This window comes from Dreissena polymorpha, unplaced genomic scaffold (genome assembly GCF_020536995.1).
Source record: "Dreissena polymorpha isolate Duluth1 unplaced genomic scaffold, UMN_Dpol_1.0 chrUn031, whole genome shotgun sequence".
In the NCBI taxonomy this organism is placed as follows: Eukaryota; Metazoa; Mollusca; class Bivalvia; order Myida; family Dreissenidae; genus Dreissena; species Dreissena polymorpha.
In genome coordinates, this window is record NW_026273345.1 from 305725 (window position 1) to 323306 (window position 17582).

Sequence of the window (17582 nt, forward strand, 5' to 3'; positions counted from 1 at the left end):
TGGACATTTATACCTGAAGCAAATAGCAAAAAATGGGTGGATTAGTGCAGATGCTAAGGATTAAGCAAGTAGTCAAACGAGTTGACAAAATGTATTGATCCGTTAAATCGAAAGCATTCATCTAGCAAAGATGATGAACATTCCGACTGGAACAATAGCACCAACGACTGTTAATGTTTATCAAGTCATAGATGCTTTTAAGACCAAAACGACAAATATAAAAACTCATGGCCATTTGTATGGGTCAATATCGATATACCCCAGTGGTAATCATTCTGTTAGTGATGTTAACTATTACATGTATCATGAATTGTTTAATTTGATACCACGATTTTGTGTTGCATGGCTCACTATTGCACACCTTAATTGTTGCCCAGTCTAGCCTGGCAACATTATAGTTATTGCTGACTTTTTTAATACTTAATGACCAGTCAATATAATTACATATACAGGCTAGAATCAGTTTTGTGAATCATCTTAAAGTGCCATTTGTTGCTGGAAAATAAACAATACATTGGACATTTCTTCGCTTTGGTTTTGGTTAAACCCGTTTATTTCAAAAATTGTCATAACGCGCGTACCGAGTTCAAACAATATCTAATAAAGTTGAAATCCATTTTGTGTCCAGAAAGCACCTTAGTGTTTTAGACACCAAAGTGTAAGACGTGTATCTTATAAATTCAAGATTGATTGGCTTACAAAATAGTTCCCAGGAATGTGACATTAACTTTGTTTTAGACATGGTTTGACTTTGGTACCTACTGCTACTCTTTCTGAAACAGGAACACGCAGATACAAAAACTTCAAAGCGGTTGCTAAAACAATTAAAAGAAGAAGTGTTGGTCATTATATTACATGTTATGTAATAGATTGATCTGCTGTACTGTATGTTTTTCACTGGTCAATAGACGGAAATATACATAACTTCGTTGACAACTTTAAGTCTGAAATAAGCCAAAAACTTAGGAATTTTTTTTTTTTAAATTAGTGTTTGACTGATACATGGTGTTCAGCAACACAAGTATGGCGAGGTCACATAGGCAATCCAATGTATCAAGGTTGTAAAAACTTAAAAGTGGCGTGTCATTACCACCAGATAATATTATACTAGAAGTCACTAAGAACAAACACCATATGATTACACCGATTTGAAAACATGATTTCACGAATAAAAAACTTCACATATTGTGCTCTCAAACACACAAGTGAGTCGTTACAGGAGATATTGATATTGAATCATATACACTTGTAATTATCAATCGAACTGAATTTAACATTACCAATGAGGAAGTTGACGTTGTCGTGATAAGGCAATGATTGATGCTGTAGACACAAACCACATTTGCATTTTAGTGGTAGATGATTAATACTGTCGTGTTTGGTTTGGTTTTAATTTCTATGTAGTCCTGAAACTGTTATTATTGATCATCATAGAATTACCAGTTAGGGTGTGGGAGGTTATTTAAATTCGTAAAATGGACTAAAAGCATAGACATGTTGCGACGGATTCGATCTTTGCACAGACTTTCTCTGTACGCGACACTTTTCCTTGATATTTTTGTATCGGTAAGGCTAAAGTTATTCAGATGCTGAACGCATGCATCATTAAACAAACGTTAAGTCGATATTACAGCTAATTTAGAGTCGACCGGGTTTTTTTCTCAGAATGGTACGGAAATCCTGATACAAAGGAAAATGTAATCAATACATGTGGGCAGCCATGGACGTATAATAGGGTATGGGTGTGCAATCGCAAGCAAACCAGCCTCGGACGCATGTAATGAAAATGTGACACGTGCCCACATACAGGCGTCTATATAGAAACACGTTATAGATGCAGACCCACTGGATCTGAATCCATGTGCCTATTGTTTGCAAAAGGACGAGGAATCACACACTTGTATTTATCCACTACAGTAGCATCAAGCGTTGCCTAAACTGCAACCACTTCGCTTAAAATGATAAAATCTAAGAGAAAAGAGATAGTCCATGATACAAACTGTGTTGCGCATGTTATAATTAGCGACTTTGTTGTGCTATATTTTGTTTTTATCAAAATATTCAGTTGACATAATAGAATCTAATTGTATTAAGACTACGCACACATGTTATATAACATATTTTGTCGATGAGTAAGGGGCGATGGAGACATGTTCATGTAATCGTTGGATAAAAGACACAATATGTAAACTGAACTCATATTAGCACAAGAACATCGCCCTATGCTAGACTTCTCCCAGCATACGATTAAATGTAACAGATACTTCTTTATATATGTTTGAAAAAGAGGACCTGATCTTGACCGTAGTGAACAAAGGTTAAATAATAACCATACTGGTATTTCGATTGATATATAATTTGATTAATAATATTACACCGGTATATTTTCATATAAACAAATAACACAATCGAAACTGGGGCTTTATGCAAAATTATAATTTGTATCTATTATTCGTGATAAAGCGATACGGTCATGAAATACCAAATTATACAAATTTTATATAAAAATCATTTAATCCGACACTTATTTAACACGTATTGCTACTTAATTTGTATAATGTGCCCATATTCATTATTATAATGAACTAGCTTTTGTCAAGCTAACGTCTTAATTACGGGTTGATAGGCCGTATTACTTTTTATTATGTATATGCGAGCAGAAAGGGGCGTTGATGGACCGCTACATCAGTTAAGCGTATATTAACATACTTCTGTGTTGCTACACAAACTCAATAATTCCAAATTCAGCATCTATTTAGTAAAATAAATGGACAAAATTCCTGAACGTGTACACGACAAGTTTTTAAAGGGAAAGAATGTCATGGGACATCTTTAAGGGGTATAGAATGCCATATCAAGCGACATGCCATGTTTATAGAAACACATTGTTTGAGTTGTAGCCATGGTAAGAAAAGGACTAGATGTGCAACACTAAAGTCTGAAACTCTCATAGATTGACGTTTGAGCTTGTTGATAGAAATTAGTAGAAACATACTTGTGATCATTTATCACGTGTTTTACACGTGGCACGTGCGCATTTGTTTATATCTGAAATAACGCTTTAATTTAATTTCTTCTGATAGAACAAAAAGCAAGAATATAAAATAAGCAAAACCTGTCTAAAGGCTTTGTACGTTTTGGACATGTACAACTGAGAGACGACGTTAAGCATAAACGTAGCCTGTGCATTTGTCTTGAATTAACAATATTTACAATATAACCAACAGTGACATTAACTAATAATACGAAATTCAGTCACTAATTTACAGACGTGTAAAACATAAACGACATTTACAAACTCATGGCCGGAAAAAGTTGAGGTCAATATTTAATAATGAAACCAAGGTAGTGTCTAGACAGAACAGTAGGATTCCATTATAGGAAAGGTTTATAACAAGGTAAACGTTCTAACAGCCATGGAAGGCAAGTATAACTTGCGACTATGCAATCGCTAATAAACAAGCCTCTGAAGCGTGCTATGAAAACTCCCCACATACAGGTGTGTTAATGGAAACGTCGGAATGAAAGACAAAAGTTGTGAAATGTACACATATTAACACATATTAACACAAAAACATATCCATATGCTTAACAACTGACAGCATAAGGCCAACTTGCACAAATACTACATGATCTTATTAAACAAAAGTAAAAAAAGAATACGTTTTATGGTATAACAATTAATAGCTAATTTTCCCCTTGATATAACACCGGTAAATTTTCATTTATTATAAATCATATATTCATAGAGTGTGCTTTATACAAAGATATAAATTATATCGTAATGTAAGGATCATGGTGTTATGATCATGTAATACTATACTCTGCACATTTTATATTAACATACATTTAATCAGACACGTAGTTTACACTTAAGTTCTAATATAGTTGTAATGTTTCTACATGCGTTATTCTTAAGCCAAATTTGGGAAACGATCTTGGTTTAGGCAGCAAGTTTTGATGAGGTATCTTGACTCAGCCATTTTGGACGTCATCTTTCTCATTAAAAAAACTATAAGGTCTATTTCGTAATTCATATTTAATATGAATATCACATTTAAACTGACATCATAATGCATAACATAATGCAATTCCACACTTCAAACCACATACGCGATGGTCATAATTTAACAGCTATATTAAGTTGTGAAATGACAGTGTCAATATCAAAACCATTGATAAACAATAGCAATATTTAATAATTAAAAATAAGGCCAATCGTTTACACGCTGAGTATGCAAAAGCTATGTAAGATATTGTCATAGAAAACTAATAATAGCTGAAATGCTATCAAAGAAGTGTGTTTATTTTCAAGCAATGTATAGCCATACCCTGATCACAGTTGTTGCCTTGCCAGCCAGGTGAACATGTGCATGAGTACGCGTTTTGAAGATTATTGCACGTGGCGCCGTTCTTACACGGAGCGGGTACGCATTCGTTGATATCTGAAATACATGTGTTTACATTCACTTATGTTTATTGGAAAAAACGCTTATATTACATTAAATATAGTGGACAAAGGACGTTCATATTAAATTAAGCAATAATTCTTCAAACGCAGTGTTCGTTTTGAGCATGTGCAACAGAGTGATAACTTTGAGCGCCACATGTAGCCTATGCATTTGTTGCCACATCTATTCATTTAACAATACGCAAAGACAAGTATTTAACAAATGTATAATGTTACGAAACGGTAATACAATTCGTTACGCGCTTGACTTGTATGGAACAATGTGCTAATCATATAAAGCCATCCGTTTACAGGCTGGGTATGAAATAGCTTTGTGAAAAAATAGCCACCGGAAATATATTTAAAGGGAATTTAACACGGATGGTCACAGATTCTTTATAACCATACCCTGATCACAGTTGTTTCCTTGCCAGCCCGGTGAGCATGTGCACGAGTACGTGTTCTGAAGATTAGTGCATGTGGCGCCGTTTTTACACGGCGCAGTTGCACATTCGTTGGTATCTGAACGATAAACACAACAATCACAATGTCTCAATTAATCAGCGTGGTTACATTATTGATGTAGATCAAACCGTACCGACTCATATTAAAGATGTGTATTAATTCGCCATGTAAGCGTTAATTTGAACAAGCAACAACAAAATCGCTAATCAGTTAGAAAAAGTCACACACCCGGATTTGGGTCTGAATAGTGGATTTATAGTTTGAAACATATCCTCAATCAAGAATCTGAATGATGCCAGTCTGGTACAATGTATCATTGAGAGCCCAAAGATTTCCAATACGATTTTCAAGTAGACCGCCCATTTCAGCATTTTGACAAATATATCAATATTGTGATAAATGTGGTTGGAGAGTAAATTGATCAAATTAAAATTAAATATTATAGCGAAATATCAGCAAATATATTCGCTTATACACACTTTTCGGTAAGCATGGAATAAACAATGTGTTATATAATTATTAAATATGTTGCGAAATTACTCAATACTGGTTGAAAACACCTTTATTGTATTTGCCAAAATTTGAAATAAAAATGATATGGATGAGTTTTTAATCGGCTCAATCAGCAAATGGTTATCAGCAATCAGTCAATCGGAAGATAAACAACAGTCTAGGAATTGTATAATTTTGGATATTTGTGCTAAATGTAAAATTCAAGCATGATCCTGTTGTACAGGAAACCGGATGGTTCATTCAAGGCTAGCCCGCATGCACGTATGTGTGTGCGTGTGCGTGCGTGAGTGCGTGCGCGTGTGTGTGTGTATTTGTGTGTGTTGCCAAGCAGTTTGAAGATGTTATAAAATGTCCCATTAGTGAATAAAATTAGTCTGTAGTGTTATATTTTAACAAACGAAGCTTCTGCCAGGCGTTCGTCTAAATTGCGGGTTGATAGGTCGTATTACTGATTATAATGTATCTTCGAGCAGAAAGGGACGTTGATGGACCGTTACATCAGTTAAGCGCATATTACCATAGTTCTCTGTTGCTACATAAACTCAATAATGCAAAATTCGGCATGTATTAAGTACAATAAATACAAAATGCCTGAAAGTGTACACGACAAGTCTTTAAAGGGAGAGAATGTCATGGGGTATGTTTAAAGGGTATGAAATGTCATATCAAGCGACGTGTTTATATAAACCCCTTGTGTGAGTTATAGCGTCGGTAACAACAGGATTAGAGGTGCAACCCTCAAGCCTGAAACTCTCATAGATTAACGTTTGGGCTAGCAGAGAGATATTAGTAGTAACAGATTCGTGGACATTTATACCTGAAGCAAATAGCAAAAAATGGGTGGATTAGTGCAGATGCTAAGGATTAAGCAAGTTGTCAAACGAGTTGACAAAATGTATTGCTCCGTTAAATCGAAATCATTCATCTAGCAAGGATGATGAACACTCCGACTGGAACAATAGCACCAACGACTGTTAATGTTTATCAAGTCATAGATGCTTTTAAAACCAAAACGACACATTTAAAAACTCATGGAAAGAACATTTGTATGGGTCAATATCGATATACCCCAGTGGTAATCATTCTGTTTGTGATGTTAACCATTACATGTATCATGAATTATTTAATTTGATACCACGGTTTTGTGTTGCATGTCTCACTATTGCACACCTTAATTGTTGCCCAGTCTAGCCTGGCAACATTATAGTTATTGCTGACTTTTTTAATATTTAATGACCAGTCAATATAATTACATATACAGGCTAGAATCAGTTTTGTGAATTATCTTAAAGTGACATTTGTTGCTGGAAAATAAACAATACATTGGACATTTCTTCGCTTTGGTTTTGGTTAAACCCGTTTATTTCAAAAATTGTCTTAACGCGCGTACCGGGTTCTAACAATATCTAATAAAGTTGAAATCCAATTTGTGTCCAGAAAGCACCTTAGTTTTCAGACACCAAAGTGTAAGACGTGTATCTTATCAATTCAAGATTGATTGGCTTACAAAATAGTTCCCAGGAATGTGAAATTAACTTTGTATTAGACATGATTCGACTTTGGTACCAACTGCTACTCTTTCTGAAACAGGAACACGCAGATACAAAAACTTCAAAGCGGTTGATAAAAACAATTAAAAGTAGTGTTGGTCATTATATTACATGTTATGTAATAGATTGATCTGCTGTACTGTATGTTTTTCACTGGTCAATAGACGGAAATATACATAACTTCGTTGACAACTTTAAGTCTGAAATAAGACAAACACTTAGGAAATTTTTATTTTATTAAATTAGTGTTTGACTGATACATGGTGTTCAGCAACACAAGTATGGCTAGGTCACGTAGACAATCCTATGTGTCAAGGTTGTAAAAACTTAAAATTGGCGTGTCATTACCACCAGATAATGTTATACTAAAGGTCACTAAGAACAAACACCATACCATTCACTGATTTGAAAACATTAATGCACGAATAAAAAACTTCACATATTGTGCTCTCAAACACACAAATGAGTCGTTACAGGAGATATTGATATTGAATCATATACACTTGTAATTATCAATCGAACTGAATTTAACATTACCAATGAGGAAGTTGACGTTGTCGTGATAAGGCAATGATTGATGCTGTAGACACAAACCACATTTGCATTTTAGTGGTAGATGATAAATACTGTCGTGTTTGGTTTGGTTTTAATTTCTATGTAGTCCTGAAACTCTTATTATTGATCATCATGGAATTACAAGTTATGGTGTGGGAGGTTATGTAAATTCGTAAAATGGACTAAAAGCATAGACATGTTGCGACGGATTCGATCTTTGCACAGGCTATCTCTGTACGCGACACTTTTGCTTGATATTTTTGTATCGGTTAGGCTAAAGTTATTCAGATGCTGAACGCATGCAACTCTAAACAAACGTTAAGTCGATATGACAGCTAATTTGAGTCGACCGGGTTTTTTCTCAGAATGGTACGGAAATCCTGATACAAAGAAAAATGTTATCAATACATGTGGGCAGCCATGGACGTATACTAGGGTATGAGTGTGCAATCGCAAGCAAACCAGCCTCGGACGCATGTAATGAAAATGTGACACGTGTCCACATACAGGCGTCTATATAGAAACACGTTATAGATGCAGACCCACTGGATCTGAATCCATGTGCCTACTGTTTGCAATAGGACGAGGAATCACACATTTGTATTTATCCACTACAGTAGCATCAAGCGTTGCCTAAGCTGCAACCACTTTGCTTAAAATGATAAAATCTAAGAGAAAAGAGATAGTCCATGATAAAAACTTTGTTGCGCATGTTATAAGTAGCGACTGTGTTGTGCTATATTTTGTTTTTATCAAAATATTCAGTTGACATAATAGAATATAATTGTATTAAGACTACGCACACATGTTATATAACATATTTTGTCGATGAGTAAGGGGCGATGGAGACTTGTTCACGTAATCGTTGGATAAAAGACACAATATGTAAACTGAACTATTATTAGCACAAGAACATCGCCCTATGCTAGACTTCTCCCAGCATACGATTAAATGTAACAGATACTTCTTTATATATGTTTGGAAAAGAGGACCTGATCTTGACCCTAGTGAACAAAGGTTAAATAATAAGCATACTGGTATTTCGATTGATATATAAGTTGATTAATGAAATTACACCGGTATATTTTTTATATAAACAAATAACACAATCGAAACTGGGGTTTTATTCAAAATTACAATTTGTATCTATTATTCGTGATAAAGCGATACGGTTATGAAATACCAAATTATACAAATTTTATATAAAAATCATTTAATCCGACACTTATTTAACACGTATTGCTACTTAATTTGTATAATGTGCACATATTCATTATTATAACAAACTAGCTTTTGTCAAGCTAACGTCTAAATTACGGGTTGATAGGCCGTATTACTTTTTATTATGTATATTCGAGCAGAAAGGGGCGTTGATAGACCGCTACATCAGTTAAGCGTATATTAACATACTTCTGTGTTGCTACACAAACTCAATAATTTCAAATTCAGCATCTATTTAGTATAATAAATGGACAAAATTCCTGAACGTGTACACGACAAGTTTTTAAAGGCAAACAATGTCATGGGACATCTTTAAGGGTTATAGAATGCCATATCAAGCGACATGCCATGTTTATAGAAACACATTGTTTGAGTTGTAGCCATGGTAAGAAGAAGACTAGATGTGCAACACTAAAGTCTGAAACTCTCATAGATTGACGTTTGAACTTGTTGATAGAAATTAGTAGTAACATACTTGTGATCATTTATCACGTGTTTTACACGTGGCACATGCGCATTTGTTTATATCTGAAATAACGCTTTAATTTAATTTCTTCTGATAGAACAAAAAGCAAGAATATAAAATAAGCAAAACCTGTCTAAAGGCTTTGTACGTTTTGGACATGTACAGCTGAGAAACGACGTTAAGCATAAAGGTAGCCTGTGCATTTGTCTTGAATTAACAATATTTACAATATAACCAGCAGTGACATTAACTAATAATACGAAATTAAGTCACTAATTTACAGACGTGTAAAACATAAACGACATTTACAAACTCATGGCCAGAAAAAGTTGAGGTCAATATTTAATAATGAAACCAAGGTAGTGTCTAGACAGAACATTAGGGTTCCATTATCGAAAAGGTTTATAACAAGGTAAAAAACGTTCTAACAGCCATGAAATGCAAGTATAACTTGCGACTATGCAATCGCTAATAAACAAGCCTCTGAAGCATGCTATGAAAACTCCCCACATACAGGTGTGTTAATGGAAACGTCGGAATGAAAGACAAAAGTTGTGAAATGTACACATATTAACACAAGAACATATCCGTATGCTTAACAACTGACAGCATAAGGTCAACTTGCACAAATACTAAATGATCTTAATGAACAAATGTTAAAAGAGAATACGTTTTATGGTATAAAAATTGATAGCTAATTTGCCCCTTGACATAACACCGGTAAATTTTCATCTATTATAAATCATATATTCATAGAGTGTGCTTTATACAAAGATATAAATTATATCGTAATGTAAGGATCATGGTGATATGATCATGTTATACTATACTCTGCACAGTTTATATTAACATTCATTTAATCAGACACGTATTTTACACTTAACTTCTAATATAGTTGTAATGGTTCTACATGCGTTATTCTTAAGCCAAATTTGGGATAAGATCTTGGTTTAGGCAGCATGTTTTGATGAGGTATCTTGACTCAGCCATTTTGGACGCCATCTTTCTCATTAAAAAAACTATAAGGTCCATTCCGTAACTCATATTTAATATGAATATCACATTTAAACTGACATCATAATGCATAACAACATGCAATTCCATATTTTAAACCACATACGCGATGGTCATAATTTAACAACAATATAAAGTTGTGAATTGACAGTACCATTATCAAAACCATTGATAAACAAAAGCAATATTTAATAATTAAAAATAAGGCCAATCGTTTACACGCTGAGTATGCAAAAGCTATGTAAGATATTGTCATAGAAAACTAACAATAGCTGAAATGCAATCAAAGAAATGTGTTTATTTTCAAGCAATGTATAGCCATACCCTGATCACAGTTGTTGCCTTGCCAGCCAGGTGAACATGTGCATGAGTACGCGTTTTGAAGATTATTGCACGTGGCGCCGTTCTTACATGGAGCGGGTACGCATTCGTTGATATCTGAAATACATGTGTTTACATTCAATTATGTTTATTGGAAAAAACGCTTATAATACATTAAATATAGTGAACAAAGGGCGTTCATATTAAATTAAGCAATAATTCTTCAAACGCAGTGTTCGTTTTGAGCACGTGCAACAGAGTGATAACTTTGAGCCCCACATGTAGCCTAGGCATTTGTGGCCACATCGATTCATTTAACAATAAGCAAAGACCAGTATTTAACAATTGTATAATATTACGAAATGGTAATACAATTCGTTACGCGATTGACTTGTATGGCACAATGTGCTAATCATAAAAAGCCATCCGTTTACATGCTGGGTATGAAATAGCTTTGTGAAAAAAATAGCCACCGGAAATATATGTAAAGGGAATTTAACACGGATGGTCACAGATTCTTTATAACCATACCCTGATCACAGTTGTTTCCTTGCCAGCCCGGTGAGCATGTGCACGAGTACGTGTTCTGAAGATTAGTGCATGTGGCGCCGTTCTTACACGGCGCAGTTGCACATTCGTTGGTATCTGTACGATATACAAAACAATCACAATGTCTCAATTAATTAGCGTGGTTACATTATTGATGTAGATCAAACCGTATCGACACATATTAAAAGATGTGTATTAATTCGCCATGTAAGCGTTAAATTGAACAAGCAACAACAAAATCGCTAATCCGGTAGAAAACGTCACACACCCAGATTTGGGTCTGAATAGTGGATTTATAGTTTGAAACATATCCTCAATCAAGAATCAGAATGATGCCAGTCTGGTACAATGTATCATTGAGAGCCCAAAGATTTCCAATACGATTTTCAAGTAGACCGCCCGTTTCAGCATTTTGACAAATATATCAATATTGTGATATATGTGGTTGGAGAGTAAATTGATCAAATTAAAATTAGAGATTATAGCGAAATGTCAGCAAATATGTTCGCTTATACACACTTTTCGGTAAGCATGGAATAAACAATTTGCTATATATAATTATTAAATATGTTGCGAAATTACTCAATACTGGTTGAAAACACCTTTATTGTATTTGCCAAAATTTGAAATAAAAATGATATGGATGAGTTTTTAATCGGCCCAATCAGCAAATGGTTATCAGCAATCACTCAATCGGAAGATAAACAACAGTCTAGGAATTGTATAACTAAATTTTGGATATTTGTGCTAATAGTAAAATTGAAGCATGATCCTGTTGTACAGGAAACCGGATGGTTCATTCAAGGCTAGCCCGCATGCACGTATGTGTGTGCGTGTGCGTGCGTGAGTGCGTGCGCGTGTGTGTGTATTTGTGTGTGGCCAAGCATTTTGAAGATGTTATACAATGTCCCATTAGTGTATAAAATTAGTCTGTAGTGTTATATTTTAACAAACGAAGCTTCTGCCAGGCGTTCGTCTAAATTGCGGGTTGATAGGTCGTATTACTGATTATAATGTATCTTCGAGCAGAAAGGGACGTTGATGGACCGTTACATCAGTTAAGCGCATATTACCATAATTCTCTGTTGCTACACAAACTCAATATTGCAAAATTCGGCATCTATTAAGTACAATAAATACAAAATGCCTGAAAGTGTACACGACAAGTCTTTAAAGGGAGAGAATGTCATGGGATATGTTTAAAGGGTATGAAATGTCATATCAAGCGACGTGAGTTTATAAACCCCTTGTGTGAGTTATAGCGTCGGTAACAAGAGGATTGGAGGTGCAACCCTCACGCCTGAAACTCTCATAGATTAACATTTGGGCTAGCTGAGAGATATTAGTAGTAACAGATTCGTGGACATTTATACCTGAAGCAAATAGCAAAAAAATGGGAGGATTAGTGCAGATGCTAAGGATTAAGCAAGTAGTCAAACCAGTTGACAAAATGTATTGATCCATTAAATCGAAAGCATTCATCTAGCAAAGATGATGAACATTCCGACTGGAACAATAGCACCAACGACTGTTAATGTTTATCAAGTCATAGATGCTTTTAAAACCAAAACGACACATTTAAAAACTCATGGCCAGAACATTTGTATGGGTCAATATCGATATACCCCAGTGATAATCATTCTGTTAGTGATGTTAACCATTACATGTATCATGAATTGTTTAATTTGATACCACGGTTTTGTGTTGCATGGCTCACTATTGCACACCTTAATTGTTGCCCAGTCTAGCCTGGCAACATTATAGTTATTGCTGACTTTTTTAATACTTAATGACCAGTCAATATAATTACATATACAGGCAAGAATCAGTTATATGAATTATCTTAAAGTAACATTTGTTGTTGGAAAATAAACAATACATTTGACATTTCTTCGCTTTGGTTTTGGTTAAACCCGTTTATTTAAAAAATTGTCTTAACGCGCGTACCGGGTTCTAACAATATCTAATAAAGTTGAAATCCAATTTGTGTCCAGAAAGCACCTTAGTGTTTCAGACACCAAAGTGTAAGACGTGTATCTTATGAATTCAAGATTGATTGGCTTACAAAATAGTTCCCAGGAATGTGACATTAACTTTGTTTTAGACATGATTTGACTTTAGTACCTACTGCTACTCTTTCTGAAACAGAAACACGCAGATACAAAAACTTCAAAACTGTTGCTAAAAACAATTAAAAGTAGAAGTGTTGGTCATTATATTTCATGTTATGTAATAGATTGATCTGCTGTACTGTATGTTTTTCACTGGTCAATAGACGGAAATATACATAACTTCGTTGACAACTTTAAGTCTGAAATAAGACAAAAACTTAGGAAATGTTAGTTTTTTTTCAAATTGTGTTTGACTGATACATGGTGTTCAGCAACAAAAGTATGGCGAGGTCACGTAGACAATCCAATGTATCAAGGTTGTAAAAACTTAAAAGTGGCGTGTCATTACCACCAGATAATATTATACTAGGGGTCACTAAGAACAAACACCATATGATCTCACTGATTTGAAAACATGAATGCACGAATAAAAAACTTCACATATTGTGCTCTCAAACACACAAGTTAGTCGTTACAGGAGATATTGATACTGAATCATATACACTTGTCATTATCAATCAAACTGAATTTAACATTACCAATGAGGAAGTTGACGTTGTAGTGATAAGGCAATGATTGATGATGTAGACACAAACCACATTTCTCCTCAACCGATTGAAAGGTAAGGTTGAAGAAGGGCTGGCAGAAGAGCAGACTGAATTCAGAGCTGGGCTAATCACAGTGAAACAGAACTTCAGCTGCAGAATTATCATCGCGACACCTGAAACACTAACATGATCTCTTTCACAGCTTAAACTACTGCACAAAATGCTTTCGATCACACGCGGCATGATGACCTATGTCGCGTTCTAATAGGGTTCAACATTGACGAAGTGCTGTTGCAAGGCATCCAATAACTCAATGGAAACGCCAGCACCGCAGTTGTTCTAAATGGACAAATGTAATACTTTTTATGTTATCAGTGGGCGTCCGTCAGGGTTTCCTCTCTCCTCCGTCCTGTTTAACAGTTTGTTAGAAGACAATGTAGGAGATTCCACAAAACACCAAAGCTCAATCTCCGTCGGCGGCAGACCCACCTTCAACTGAGATTCGCTTATGCGATTGACCATGGTTAGTTCCAGTAATTAAAGTATCTCTCTAACAAGCTCTACGAAATAGTGTGGGCATACGGGATGGAGGTCAGCTCAGAAAAGTCAAAACTCATGGTGAATAGCATGAACAAAATCAGCGCAGACATTACCATGAACGTTAAGACAAAACACGTTAAAATATTTCGGAAAAGCCATGCCCAAGGATGAAACAATCATCGATGAGGTCTGAATATGAATCACCATGACAACTACATCGTTGGCCAGACTTAGCAGATAATGGACAAGCAGCTCCATCAGCTTGTTTAGCAAGTAAAAGTGTTTCAAGTCCCACGTAGTCTCCATTATACTGCACGGCTGCGAGACCTTGAAACTTCATGCGGATACAGAAGGCAGGATACATGCCTTTGGGAACAAGTATCTACGAAGAATGCTCGACATCTCTTACCTGGAACACAAGATTTAAGAGTACAACCGGAAGATGACTACATAACTTGTTGGCCCGAAAAAAAAACTCCAAGTGACCGTCAAACGACGCAAGCTAGCTTTTTTTTAACACGTCACCAGGCACGACTCCTATGCAAGACTTTGCTCAGATAATCCTTGTGAGAGGTCGCCGTCGAAGCTGCAAGAAGAACAGTTAGATGGTAAGTGTGAACGAGTGGACGTCCTTTCCATGGATGTGCTACTAATGGCAGCCCACAAAAAAGCCCGATCAAGGAAATGATGATTAAATATAGTCATTTAAGGAACACGGCCCCGCCCCCTGGCCCGTGTTTTTCAACAGACGAAGACCATTTTCTAACTCTATAGTATAAACAATGTTTTGCATTAGCCATACAAGGAAAACTAACATTCCCTCTTGAGGCTATGTTTTTTTTAAGGCCTGGGACCATTGACTTACTCAGCAGGGATATCATAAGAACATTTATTCAGAACAAATTTCATGAAGATTAAACCAAAAACAAAACAAGTCTAGAGTATCTCCAAGGTTTTACTATAGCTACTTTAAGACAACTGCCTCTCTGCCTGGCGATCATGTTTTAAACGGACCGCGACACTTTTGAAACTCAGCTGATTTTTCATTATGATACAATGTGCTGACCAAGTGTCATAAAGATTTGGCAATAAATGTTGCCTCTAGATTGTTACATAGGTGAATATTGACGACGCACGACGGACGAATGACGACGGACGACCCATGACATACAAAAAGTGATCACAAAAGCTCAACAGGAGCACGTTGTGCTAAGGTGAGCTAATACAAAAGGCACGGTTTATTATTTTAATGTTACAACGATGCACATACCATTTGCATGCGTGTCGCAGCTGAGATCCGCTTGGGTGACGTTCCATATGTTACGTCCCTTCAGGTGTTCGGGCTCACTACACACGGGGTCGGGGTCTCTATACATGAACCAACTGTCCTTAAACCGACTGAGCCATTGCAGCTGGCAGTCGCAGATGAGCGGATTATTATATAGAATACTGGAAAAACAATATATTGTGAACTACATTTGTTTAAGTGTTTGCCACAGTTTTATTGCTTAATAAAGACATTTAAAAAAAATAACAATTGAATTCCGAGATGTCGATTAGAAATGGAATTTTTAAATAAACAATTGTTTGTGACCGTTAAAATCCTCGGTTCTTGTACTTCGCTATTACCTGACATATAATCCATGAGTGTACTCATGACATAATGGTTGAAGTGTTACCGGTTAAATAACCACTCATTGTGTCTCCTTTTTACACAACACTCAATGGTATATTTAAACCAATGTTAACGTGGAAAGAAATATAGCCATGCGATTAAATATTAAAATATCACATTGAACACATTTCAAAAGATTTCCCGGGTGGATAAACAGAACATCAAGTAATCTCAAGCGAACCCCAGCTACATCATCGTCGGATACACACGTCTTATTCATTCCGTTACTCTCCAGCATTAGCCGTGGGACAAAATAAGCAATACACGCCGTTTTAATCTTAACTGTAACCTTTAAGAAGACCAATGAAATCGCAGTTTACAAAAATAATACTCTTAGCTTTGGAAGTGTCAAGTTGTATAATGGCGGCCGCCATAGAAAATAAATGTGTGTTTTTTTTGTAGAATTATAAAAGGGAACAAAAGTCTTCTTAATTGTCAATTTCAAAGTATTCGCATGCACGAAGAAATTCCATTTCTACGGACGACGCTATTTTGACAACAAACCCGAAGTCTCTATAGAACGAGTTGTATTATTGGTAAAAATATCCTCATGAAATCGTGAGGGATCCAATGAAATTACTGGGTTTGACACACCCTTAAACGGTGAAAAGAGTTCGTAATGTACCACGGTCGATAAATGGTGAGGAACGGAATGGGTCGAACGTGGGTATCCGACGATGCAGCTACATATAATGTATACCTGTTTGCTGGTTATGTGAAAAGCACTGCAATGTAATAATGGTCTATACAGATGAGATATTTGTATGAATATAACGGCATGTTATAAAACAACTATGTTGATGGGAGCAAAGGTCATTTATGCATAAAACGTTGGATTGGTTTTGGTGTTTGTCCGTTAAATTTACAACGTAACACGTAAACACGTTACATTCTAAACATGATAAAACAATAGGACATATTTATTAAAAGTATTCGTGTATATCATACTATTTGTTTCTTTTTTTGTTGCAAACTGAATTAAATTTCACATCAACTTACCGTTTTGTGAGGTACAAATACTTTGTTTTATGATTTAAACCATTTGAAAAAAAGCTAGTGAAATATTTTAGGTGGACCTTGTAATTTGTAATGCGAAAAAAGGGGTAAAAAATGTCAATATAATGCTTTTCAATATGCTCCAATAAGTTTGATCGGTTCTATTATAGGATTTAATTGCGTGAGGTTTTCAAAGAGTCCGCGCCGTATCGAACGAGTGCGAGATACCCCATCAGAACAACGCATTTGTTTAATATTCCATTTATAATATGTACACTGTCACACTTAAAAAAGTGTATTCCCATCAAGTTTACGGTGGTAAATAGTACAAATCTCCAATGATTTTTACATTAATATGTAAGGGTTTATAATACGTATGGGTTAATATATTACGTTGATTTCCTAATGGAATGTGTTACGTATTGTGTGTTATTGATTCGAAATTCATTTCCAGAATAATGCATATTTAATGAAAGTATTTTTTAATAGCGCACTCTATCTCTCTCTCTCTGTCTCTCACTCTGTCTCTGTCTCTCTGTCTCTCTCTGTCTCTCTGTCTGTCTCTCTCTCTGTCTCTCTCTCTCTCTGTCCTCTCTCTGTCTCTCTCC

The 17582-nt window shown here is 35.5% G+C and overlaps 1 protein-coding gene across 1 annotated transcript in view; it reads right to left on the reverse strand.

Moving 5' to 3' along the window:
* LOC127863732 (adhesion G protein-coupled receptor L4-like) overlaps positions 1-15752 on the reverse strand; it is a gene marked incomplete at its 5' end in the record, with an annotated part of 52447 nt that extends 36695 nt beyond the window's left edge. The window contains 3 exons of the mRNA XM_052403370.1: positions 4332-4445; positions 11087-11200; positions 15574-15752. Coding sequence (XP_052259330.1) covers positions 4332-4445; positions 11087-11200; positions 15574-15752 — 407 coding nt within the window. The remainder of the gene's footprint in view (positions 1-4331; positions 4446-11086; positions 11201-15573) is intronic.
* Positions 15753-17582: the final 1830 nt, after the last annotated feature.